The 11877-nt window shown below is 38.5% G+C and overlaps 1 protein-coding gene across 3 annotated transcripts in view; it reads right to left on the bottom strand.

The window, feature by feature from the left end:
- The window catches only part of usp8 (ubiquitin specific peptidase 8), a 17244-nt gene extending 9990 nt beyond the window's left edge, over positions 1–7254 (bottom strand). The window contains exons 1-11 of one of the 3 annotated variants that reach the window (XM_088334283.1): positions 7195–7254; positions 4601–4771; positions 4387–4528; positions 4215–4297; positions 3986–4127; positions 3275–3317; positions 2933–3101; positions 2511–2673; positions 2298–2448; positions 1730–1983; positions 1177–1668 (exon numbers count right to left, since the gene is read on the bottom strand). In XM_088334283.1, the coding sequence (XP_088190409.1) occupies positions 1177–1668; positions 1730–1983; positions 2298–2448; positions 2511–2673; positions 2933–3101; positions 3275–3317; positions 3986–4127; positions 4215–4297; positions 4387–4528; positions 4601–4704 (1743 nt within the window). In that variant the 5' untranslated portion in view covers positions 4705–4771; positions 7195–7254. Of the gene's footprint in view, positions 1–1176; positions 1669–1729; positions 1984–2297; positions 2449–2510; positions 2674–2932; positions 3102–3274; positions 3318–3985; positions 4128–4214; positions 4298–4386; positions 4774–7194 lie in introns of all 3 variants that reach the window. The other 2 variants (XM_088334280.1, XM_088334281.1) reach the window with 2 other exon arrangements.
- Between the last annotated feature and the right edge of the window lie 4623 nt (positions 7255–11877).

Genomic DNA, 11877 nt, shown 5'->3' with positions numbered 1-11877 from the left:
TAGGTAGTCCCACCTATGAACAAACAAGACTTATACATGCCAAAGCGTGTGGTGTAGAATTTAAATAAGGCGTTCTCTGGAACTTGTTTCAGCCGATAAACGGTGCACTATCATTGCAGTGTTCATTTTACGCCTGAAAAGTGATGAGTCCCGGGGACTCGCATGCTCAAAAATCTATGGGTCCCAACAGGGATCTATGGGTCCCCAAAATTAAGTGTTATCGAGGTTGAAATTGTAAATCGGTGACAAATATATAATAAAAATCTATATATTCATTCAGTTTTAATCATCAAATTATTAATAATTGTTGGTAATATACAGATTAAAGGAATAACCACAAACCTGTCTTTTTTTCATTTTCTCCTTTTATACTTCCTTTTTTTCTTAACTTCTTTCTACAACATAATAATAATTCGTAATATAATGCATCATAGCAAGTGAGCCGTTTGAGAGCCGGCTCTCTTGAATGAGTTGAGCCGAAAAAGCCGGTTCTCTAAAAAGAGACGGACTTTTCACCACACAACTCTAGATCAGCGTGCAGACGAAAACTCGAACCACAAGACCAAAACAACATCTCCTGGATCTGCCTGACGAAAAGTTTGGCATGCGGTAAATCTTTGTTTAAAAAAAATGTAATCGGGTAATAATGACAATTTTGTGTCAAAAAAGTTGCGTCCCGGGGACGCACGTTGATTTGAGACTATGCGTCCCCAGCAAAAATGACGCGTGTAGGACGCAGGGACGCGGGCAAACGAGAACACTGTCATTGGTAGGGCGCTTTAGCGTGCGGTACTTGGGAGTCCATCTCTGCTCTCCCGTCACTGGATGAGGGAGCACTCTTTTCAGCTAGGCTTTCAGGGACATCGCTTTGGAGCTCTTTTCGGGCGGGAAATGGCGCAATATTTTCGCCTAAGGTTTATGGCACACGCCCACTATGTTAAAAGTAAGGTTCTCGTTTTGGCCTCTACTTACTAAATAACAGCACTTAGAAAAATGACCAAGTCACAAAAACATTCATTTGAATATCCAACAAAGTAGTGTAAAGTAGTTTATAAAACCGCGCCAGGTGGAGCTATCCAATATGGCAGACTTAACATTTGGGGATGTGCGTGACATCACACGAAAACTATCAAAAAATGTGTCCATGAGGTGTATGATCTAGAGTGAAAAACCTACCTTCACCTCAGTGATAAGAAGATTGGGAGCGGGTGAGTCAAGAGACATGCTCTTTGAGGGTGCTTCGGAATTCTGCTCCCTTCCCTTAATATTAATATCTTTTTCTTTCCAGCCATGGCTCTCTTTGTCTTCCTCCTCTGCCTTCTGTCTCTCTAGTCTCTTTTTGTCTTGATGTCCTTTGTCCTCTTCCTCTTTCTTTGGCTTAGCATGCTTTTCCTTATCTACACTGGCTTTCAGCTCCCTCTTGTGCTTCTCCTCTTCTAGGCGCTCTTGAGTGCGTTTCTCCTTTTCTTGCCTGGCTTTCTCTTTTGACACCACCGCCTCTGAGTTTATCCGACTTTGTTCTTCATCAGGCAAAAAAGAGGTAATGGATGGTTTGGCAGAGCGATCAGGGACATTTGGAGTGTTCTTGATACATCCTTTAACAGGTCCATTTAGGCTTGCTTTAGGCTCATCTGGCGAGCGGCTTTGTGGCTTCTTTGTGCGGTCAAACTAGAACAGGAGAAAAATGTCTCAAATACTTGAAGATGATGATTCGACTAATACATCGTACCTGTGGGAGGGCCTTGGTTGTGGAAGATAAATCTTTCTCTTGTCCTTTATCATTCAAGTCCAGCTTTGAGAAAAGAGCATCAACAGTGTCTATCAGTCTCTCTGTACTCACTGGTGGTGTGGGCAGGTGGGGTTCACTTGGGGCAACTCCATTGACAATTGGAGGAGCGGAGGGTTCTACAGACTGAGGTCTAATCTCTGGTTTTGTCTCAGGTGGTGGTTTTAGTTCTTCAAGGGATGGGTAACTAAAGTTTACTGTAGAGAAACAGCAAATAATTACATATTAAAACGAAATTCTAGTCAAACACATTGAATACAAATAAATACTTGACCCACTTAATTAGAAAAAACTATGTACCAATATGGAATCACTATAAATACAGTTTTATCTGATTAATTCAACTTTGAAGCTTCAGTGTTTAACGTTTAATTCAAAAAGATTTCTCAAACGGTTGAATTACTGTAAATACCATACTTCAGGTGTATTTCTGTCGTTCAAGGGGTGTTAGAAGAGGAAAACCAATTCAACACTTTTTTGCAAGTAGTCTCAATAATGCAAAGACACTTACATTGAGGCAGGGAGCTGTTCCCGCTGTTACTGTCCTGCCGCGGGCAGCGGACTTTAGCGTTGGTAGTATACATTGGATAAAACAAGAGCCAACTCTCATAGCCCCCCTCGAGTATTAGTGGCTCACTGCGCAATATGGTCATACTGTCCCACTATGACGAATAAAAAAATGGGTGTAGTTATTCATTTAAATCAAATGTCCCAAAGATAGTACCTTGTACAGAGCATCTTTGAGGCTCTGCAACGTCATGCCCATTGTCAGATCAGTAACAGAGTTAAACCAGTCCAACAGGACTAGGTAATCCACAGATCCTCTCTGTTTCCATTGCTCTTTGGACTCATCAGGAAGCTTTTCCTCAATTTGATTCACAGTGATTCTAAAAAAAATAAGGAAATAAATGACAACAGAAAAGTCCATAATAAAGAGATACAGATTAAGAAAAAGAAAAGACCAATCCACAAAACTAGATGGAATTCTAGATGCACAGGGAGAGAAATTAAATTATATTTTTAGCAACTAATCGGAATGAGTTATCCAAGAAATGGGAATATGGAAATTTGCAAATGCAAAACATGAAAATAAGAGATACACAAGATTATTAAAATACAAAGCTAAATATTCCTCGTGTATTATACCCTGGACTGATGGCCTCCATGGGCACGCTGATGCATGTCTGAGATGGGACCTGAATGTGAGACTCATCAAAGTCTCTTTGGCTTCGAGCATCCATGACAATTATAGTGACCATTTCGTCTTTCATCAGTTGGAAAAGTTTCTCAGCCGCTATCCCACCGGCCATTGAGGCTGCAAAGAGGTCAACTTATTTTAGTGACACGCAGCGTAAGAATCCAGACAATCCAGAATTAGAGCAAGCCTAACAGAGGCTATGATAATGGGTTTGAAATGAACAGGTTAATGACTGAATACAGTATCGGAATAAGGAAAACTTCTCGTGAAGCATTTTGTGCTCGTCTTACTTTTTGAAGCAGCATTCTTCAGGTCATTCACCTCTCCTTTTATCTGACAGAGTAAAAAAAAAAAATGTGCTAAAACAGAAAACTTGTACATTTGCAGTAAAATTGTGCAAATACCCCATGGAAATTCCAAATTGAAAAAAGTTGCCTAACATATCATTTATGTTAACCCTACTCTATATTTAATTGAATACTAGTATAAGGTCAAAACCGTTTACGTTAAAATATATAAACTTCATGGTTTTTAAGCAAATAATCATGAACAATGCATTAAATGACTGCAACACATTCCCTAAAAATGCTTCGACAGGTGGTAAGAGAAGATTGATAAAGTTTAGGAACACTGGTAAAAAAATAATTAATAAAGACATTTTTTGGAACAAGTTGATGCCACACTCTGCTTAACTGGAGCAAGGTTTCAAATGTGTTAAATCGAAAAAATACTAAATTAACAAATACTTATAGAACAAAGAATTTAGAATATTAAAAACAAAATAAGAAAACAAGAAACTCCCTAAAATTACCACTTGTAAAAAAAATACATCGAAAAATGCATTTTGCTTGCGACATCTCTAAAAAAAAATGGTATTTAAACATTGAGAAGTGCATATTAAAAACCACACTCCAACTGTTACAGCTAGTCTTTGGTATTAAATTAGGAACTATTATCACACACTCACACAAAAAAAACTGACTCAATATGCAATGTTATACCTTATTAGTGTCCTTGTTTTCTGCTGAAGATTTGGTAGAGCTCCGACTGGCATCTTTCTCCGTATTCATTTCCTCCATCTTTTTTTTCTCCTCTTGTCTATCCTTCTCTTCCAGACTTTTCCGTACTTCAAATTCCTCATACCTTTTCAAAGATTTCACAATTAAGTTAACAATCGTTTAAAAAAAAAAAATGTATATTTTTAGTCAACATTCCAGGAAAGTTTCTGACCGGAGTTTGAGGCTTTCAGCAAGTTTTTCAGCTTCTTCAATGGCTTTCTTAACATTGTTTGGCCCTAACATGGTCAGGTGATCCTGCACACATTTGAATTAAGAACAACACATTGTATATGTACATTGTGCTTCAGACCTATTTGCTAAAAACGTGATTTTTTTTGCCATACCTGTTGCTTGAAGTCTGGTCTGGCCTTAACTATTTTATACACTGTTAGGTATTTCATGTACAGCACATAGGCCCTCTCCTCATCCCTGTCAAGACGGCTCTCCTCTGCTGCCTTGAAGATTTTGCAGGCACTCTGAACATAGCTGCATTGCAATATGAATGTCAATATTATCAATGTGTTTTCAAATATAAATTTAGATGCACAAAACGCATACTTTTTTGTACTAATCTTGTCCGGCTTTACTTCAGTTTTTTTATTTAGGTCACCGAGTGACGTGCACAAGTAGAGGTCCTTGGCGCCGGAGGACACAGCAGGCATCTTGATGACGGATGTGTTTGGTCACACCTCACGGGTAATTAATGCACTTCACACACGTCAAACATATCTGACAACAATAAACAGGTAAACAAATACATCATATTAATGCAAAACAATAGTAGCAAATTTTCTATCACAAGTGAGGTCCTTGATTTTTAAGGTATCTATCTTTAATCAGGGCAGCACGGCGGCGCAGTGGTTAGCGCTTGTGCGGCACAGTTCATGTCATGGGAACCTGTCATGGGTTCAAATCCAGCTCCAGACTTCCTGTGCGGAGTTTGTATGTTCTCCCCGTGCTTGCGTGGGTTTCCTCCGGGCACTCCGGTTTCCTCTCACGTTCCAAAAACATGCATTTCAGGTGAATTGGCCGGTCCAAATTGTCCCTAGGTGTGAATGAGCGAATGAGTTGTCTGTCCCTGTGTGCCCTGCGATTGGCTGGCAACCAGTTCAGGGTGTCCCCTGCCCACTGCCCGGAGATGGCTGGGATGGGCTCCAGCCCCCCCGCGACCCTAATGAGGATAAGCGGTACGGCTAATGAGATGAGATGAGATATTTAATCATTCCTACTTTGACTTTTTGGTTCTTTAACTAAATATGAGGAATTAAAAATACGGATCATCTAAAATGATCTCCTAATGAATTTAATCACAGCAGCTCAGGGGTTGACGTGTCTTCGGCACAGTTTTGAGGTCATGAGTTCAAATCCAGCTACACCTCCCTGTATAGAATTTGCATGTTCTCCCAGTGTGGGTTTCCTCTGGCACTCCGGTGTCCTCCCACATTCCAAAAACATGCATTTCAGGTTAATTGGCTGGTCTTAATTGTCCCGAGTTGTGAATGAGCAAGTGAGATGTCTATCTGTGTGCCCTACGACTGGCTGGCAACCAGTTCAGGGTGTCCCCTAACCCACTCCCCGATGATTGCTGGGATGGGCTCCAGCACCCCCGTGACCATACTGAGGATAAGTGCTGCAGATAATGATGGATGGTTATATTCAATCAAAAAAGATCAATTGTATCTAATTCAAACAGTCAATATGTCCAATCAAGCGTTGGTGGTTTATTCATGCTTTTCACGAACCGGTAAGTCAAAATAAAACCTGTTCACATAAAATGTAGCGAGGCGTGACAAAATTTATGTTTGGCAGATTTCGGGAATTACGAACACAGCACATGTTTGGTGTCCCAAAGTATGTATAGTACTGTATACACACTTTAACATGAACATGGTCAAACATTTTTTCTATTTTAGATTTGATTTTGGAGTAAAACTGGCATCTAATGGCTTACCTTCGTACAGAAAAGTTTCACTCTATTTTATCACAGTTTTTTTACCAGTTGAATTTTATAAACAGTGTGTTTGTCTGTTCCTTATACCTGATATCAAGCACAATCCTAATAGTTTACTTTTGTATTTGAGTAAGTCATTCTTTATTTAATGCAACATCCATTGCAGCCTGGTCATCCTGGACGGAGGATTACCTCATGTGCAGTCCCTTCTCAAGGTTTTTGCATTTTTCTTATGCTGAGGTTTATAAAAATGTCCTTAACCTCATGTAGCTTTTAGATCAGATGCTGTATTAATAGTCTGCAGTTTGCAATAGTCTGTGGGCTGTGCAGGCCCTTGAGACTCCCTGTGATTACAAATAAACATGACTTCACTATATGTATTTCCCCAAATATCTCTACAGTAACTTAAATAGGGCAAAATGAAAAAACTACACATTATATGCCGGGTCAAATGTATGCCTGCATCTACTCATAAAAGTTGTTTATTTAGATTGAATGCTTTTTATATGGGGTCTCGAGGTAATATCATGACTAATAATCACTCCGACACAACTTATACTCTAACTTTACCCATTTGAACACTACCAACCTTTATTTTCAGATCAATGTCTTGATGTGTTTAAAGTCAACGTTTGTATACAATTTCGGGGCACCCTGTATTAAGTCACGAGTACTAAAACGTCCATACCGCATGTCTAACTTGATTAGGAGCATACTGTTGTCTTATAAATGAGGCTGTATTCATCTTGTGCACCATTCCATTTCCTCATCATAGAACACTGATCTTCAGTTGCCTGGTGACAATGTTTTAACAACCAGCGATTTAGATGTAGCAGTAGTTGACGTTAAAGACAATCAGGGGACAACCTTAACTGGTGTCCGTACCTCTTACACTTTAGTGACAACAACATTCACGTTGAAGTCGTGCTTTTAAGCGATTGACGCTGGAAAGAACGGGTTTGATAAGATCGGCCTGCAACTAAAAACTTTGCTGTCAAGCCTTCCAATGTAGCCAGCTAGCGTTAGCTGTCGTGTTTGTCCAGCTAAACTCATCTCGCGCAGTTACAAGAGAGCAACTATAAGCTACTTATGCCTCGGACAATAGCTCAATAAGAACACCAAACATGGTCCGCTTGACCTTCAGAATCGGACACATACACTCGCCCTGGCGATTTAACGTTTATAGTTAGAAAGGCTGTACCTTTTTTGATGTGTTCAATCACTCGGGCTGTTTATTTTCTGACAGCTGATTCCTTCTTCCTTATTTGTCTTCTTTGTGGGGGACAATTGGGGGGCGAGCCTTCATTTTTAAGCTACACCGCCACCTGCTGGCAAAATCGTTAGATAAGGGGAGCAACTATTAGGAGTCAGAGGCCGCATTGGGTTCAAATATTTGGCCAAGGGGCCGATCCTAGTGACCGATTCATTTTTTATTTAGGAATAAATATACTTGCAGACATCTACGTTTTGTATTTCTTTTAAAATAGTTGAATTAGTCGGGAACCAATCACAATAAAATAAAACAATAATATAGTATGTCCAAGGCAGCACGGCGGCGCAGTGCTTAGCGGATGTGCGGCACAGTTCTAAGGTCTTGGGAACCTCCTGTGCGGGTTCAAATCCAGCTACCGGACTTACTGTGCGGAGTTTGTATGTTCTCCCTGTGCTTGCGTGGGTTTCCTCCGGGCACTCCGGTTTCCTCCCACATTCCAAAGACATGCATTTCAGGTGGATTGGCCGGTCCAAATTGTCACTAGGTGTGAAAGAGCGAGTTGTCTGTCCCTGTGTGTCCTGCGATTGGCTGGCAACTAGTTCAAGGTGTCCCCTGCCCACTGCTCGATGATTGCTGGGATGGGCTCCAGCACCCCCGCGACCCTACTGAGCATAAGCGGTGCAGCTAATGAGATAAGATGAAATATTAGGTCCCTGTTAAAAATGGTGCTCTTAAAAAGATCAAAATTAAAAATGTTCACTGTGTGTGTTAACAATGCCCAACTGAGTTTAAAGAGCCTCATATTTTTTTTTTTTTCACCACGCCTATTTGTTTTTATCTTGCTTTCACCTACTGAATGGTGAGGAGAGGGGTAATTTCATGCGCGTGCTGGTGGGTTTATTTTATTCTTGGATGAAAATGATGAAAGTAAGAAAAGGACTGTTTTGATTACAGAGCAAATGCTAACCCAAACCTTAATAAAATGAAAAAGGAAGAGTTTATCTGAGCGGATCTAGGAATTTGAAATCGCACGCGCCACTAAAACAGCTTGACAGAGGCTGCAATGATGATTTCAGTCAGCATGTACAATTTTTGGTAGTTACGGACACAACCTTTGAAGGGACAGTGTGTAATAATTAGTGTCGTCTTCTAGTGGTCCGAAAAAACTCCAATTCAGTAAAAAATTGAAAATAAATATTGATTTGAATACTAGGCAAAAATACATAAACTTTAGTACCGATGGTAATTATTATTAAAAATCATAGGTCAAGGATTTTGTATTTATTTTAGGCTGGATCCCTTAACCACTAGGGTTGTAGGGGCACAATTTCCTGTGGTGTGTCTTGGGCAAGTACAGCCTGGTGGCGCTCATCCCTCTCCAGGTGGAATCCCTACTTAAGACTCAGCATGATTGTCTCTTGAGTTGTTGCTTAGTGTGGCACTGTTTTTTGCTCGCATTAGACAACAGTGTCATCCAGTGTTTAAATAATGCACACTTTGGCTTTACGCATTTAATTTGATATTAAGTTTTGTAGTATTGCTAAGTGTTTTTGTTTTTTTTGGACGTGTTTTTGCATCAGATTTTTGTTGTACTTATGTAGTTTTTTTGTACTATTACTGCAGTAGTTATCTTGCAGTATTTTCATAACAGTATTTTTGTAGCAGTACTGTAGACATATTTCATAGTATTTTTGTAGTATGTATGTAGTATTCGCTTAGTAGAATTTTTATTATATATCCGTAGTATTTTGTAGTATTTCTGTATTAATATTTTATAGAAGTGTTCTTGGAATACAGTATTGACCTAGTGGTATTTCTTTAGAATTTTTGTCGTATTTCCATGGTAGTATTTTTGTCGTATTTGATTTTTATTTTTTATTTTTTATTTTACTACAGTTGTATTGTCATATTTCTGTAGTAATAGTATTGTATTATAGTAGTATTGTAAAGGTATTTTTTCTTGTATTTCTATAGTATTTTTTTCTTTTAAGAATGAAAGCAAAATATATATCGTATAGGTCACTGTTTTTAGGCACTAAATTTGATATTTTGCTTTGCAGTCATTTTGTAGTATTTTTGTTGTATAACTGTAGTATTTTGTAGTATTTCAATATTTTTTTAAGACAGCAGAGAAAGTATTGCAGGCTCTGATGGCCATTCTCTGGATTCATGTTAACCAAATGGAATCATTTAATCTACAAGAGGATTGGGAAGTATTTTAAAATTTATTAAGTTGAACACTATGTATTGGAAGACAACCAGACTATTCTAAAATGTGAGCAAGATCATACATAAGAAATATTGTATTGTAAGCACAAAGTGGGTCTTTCTTTCTTTCTTTCTTTCTTTCTTTCTTTCTTTCTTTCTTTCTTTCTTTCTTTCTTTTTCTTGTCCACAGCCAACAAAGCTTCACAATGGCCTTTTAACAACACTTCATTAGGACACATTCATCTGAAATATTCCAGCCTTATTGTTCAAGAGTGTTTCTGATGTTTTCTTTGAATGGATACCATCGTCATAAAATATATTGATGTTCAGATTTTTCAATCTTAATAAAAAACATCTCTCAAATCATTTTTCTTTTGAAGTTGCAATGGGAAGCACGGTGCCTAGATGGGATAATAATGTTTTGGAACGACCTTTCATCAGCTTCAGACTCTCGGACTGAGTGGGCAAGCGGGTGACAACGGGTGCATTGTTCTCAGTCCGAGTTTTGTGTATTCATGTCACCCACAATTATCAGTCAAGAACATCCCGCCCTCAGCGAGTTCAAAAGTCGTCAAGCTGTTCGTAGATTCGGGTAACATTATGGACAAGACACATTTGAACAGTAATACCGTCACAACAGAATACAACTACAAGACAAGATACAGGACATACAGACATACCGTTACTTGGCCGACTTACAAGTTGATCAAATTAGGGTGCAATTTTGCCCCTGCCAAACTATTTAGCACGGAGGGAGCATCCATATCCAACTTGTTCAAGCTGCACTGATATTTAACTTTCATTTTAAGGCTGGGGGCTTAAGCCATCTAAGTCCCATATGCTCGATATGACTTCACTAAAACATTCAAAACTGCGATCTTGAGTTCGGTAGTTGACAATCCTGGTCTTTGCCCGAAGATACGGCAATAACCGTAGTGACCTGCCTGTTTACAGTAAACACTTTACACACTTTGTTTTGTTGGTTTAGATCTTGGTACCATCTGTATGACTTCTATTTATTCATTTTATTATGGACCATTATTCCCGTCAGGTTAAAGCTGTCACTTAAATGGCGTTGGAAAAAACATTGAATTTTTAAAATATGGAGCCCGTGACAGTAAACATATTCCACTACTATCCTGTAAAAAGCAGAGGTGTGGCACCTGTTTGTAAATAGTATCTTAAATATGGGTCGACGACCAAACATGTATCTTTGAGATTTTTTCAGCCACAGTAAATTACAGTGGCTTGCGAAACTATTTGGCCCCCTTGAACTTTGTGACCTTTTACCACGTTTCAGACTTCAAACATCAAGATATAAAACTGTAATTTCTTGTGAAGCATCAACGATACGTGGGACACAATCATGAAGTGGAACACACTTTATTGGATATTTTAAACTTTAAGCTGTAATCGCAGCAAAAGGTGGCGCTATGTAGTATGTCTCAGTATGTAAGTATTTTTGCTTGTTATTCAAATCAATATTATTGTTTTATCTACCTACCTACCTACCTACCTACCTACCTACCTACCTACCTACCTACCTACCTACCTATCTATCTATCTATCTATCTATCTATCTATCTATCTATCTATCTATCTATCTATCTATCTATCTATCTATCTATCTATCTATCTATCTATCTATCTATCTATCTATCTATCTATCTATCTATCTATCTATCTATCTATCTATCTATCTATCTATCTATCTATCTATCTATCTATCTATCTATCTATCTATCTATCTATCTATCTATCTATCTATCTATCTATCTATCTACCTACCTACCTACCCTGGACATATCCCTCAAGAGGGGTGACCGACAGCAAGACAAACACATACACAAAAACAAAGAAAAGAAAAAAGGAAAAAAGTAACAAAAAGACACAAAAAATTGACCATGGCCAACCCAAATGCCCAAACGCCCAAACAAGTTAAGCACCTCGGCATCCAAGTTGGTCAAACAGCACAGCTTGTTGTAGTCTCAAATAATCTTTTTTGTTCCCCTCCAAAAAAGTTTAAAGAAGGTGGGAGTAATTATTAAAAACAAAATACAAAAAAGTTAATCAATGAAAACGTGCCAACATCAACTCGGAGAAATCTGACAATCATACATGAGAACTGAAAAAAATGCAAAAAAGATCCGACAAATACAGAAAAAGGGGGAAGATTTTCAAGAAAATTGACCAGACAACAAGGAACTCCAACGAGATAGTAAATTGCTCAATACAAGAACCTGGTAGAATGGAATAACTGAATTACTTGCATTGTTACAGTATATCATCATGACTTATCACTTCCTCCACCCTTCTTCCTCTTTGGATTATAACGACACTATTGCACTTTAACAATGACTTCTGTTAAGTTTTTATGGTACCATGTCTGTACTTTTAATGTTAACATTAAGTCTTTGGTTTTATGGATAGTTACTATGGATATTTATTCGGTGTTTTTTGTAT

Source organism: Urocampus carinirostris, chromosome 4, assembly GCF_059441175.1.
Source record: "Urocampus carinirostris isolate Australia breed hairy pipefish chromosome 4, RoL_Ucar_1.0, whole genome shotgun sequence".
NCBI classification, from domain to species: Eukaryota; Metazoa; Chordata; class Actinopteri; order Syngnathiformes; family Syngnathidae; genus Urocampus; species Urocampus carinirostris.
The sequence above is the reverse complement of the archived record's forward strand: the minus strand, read 5'-3'. Positions and strand labels throughout refer to the sequence as shown.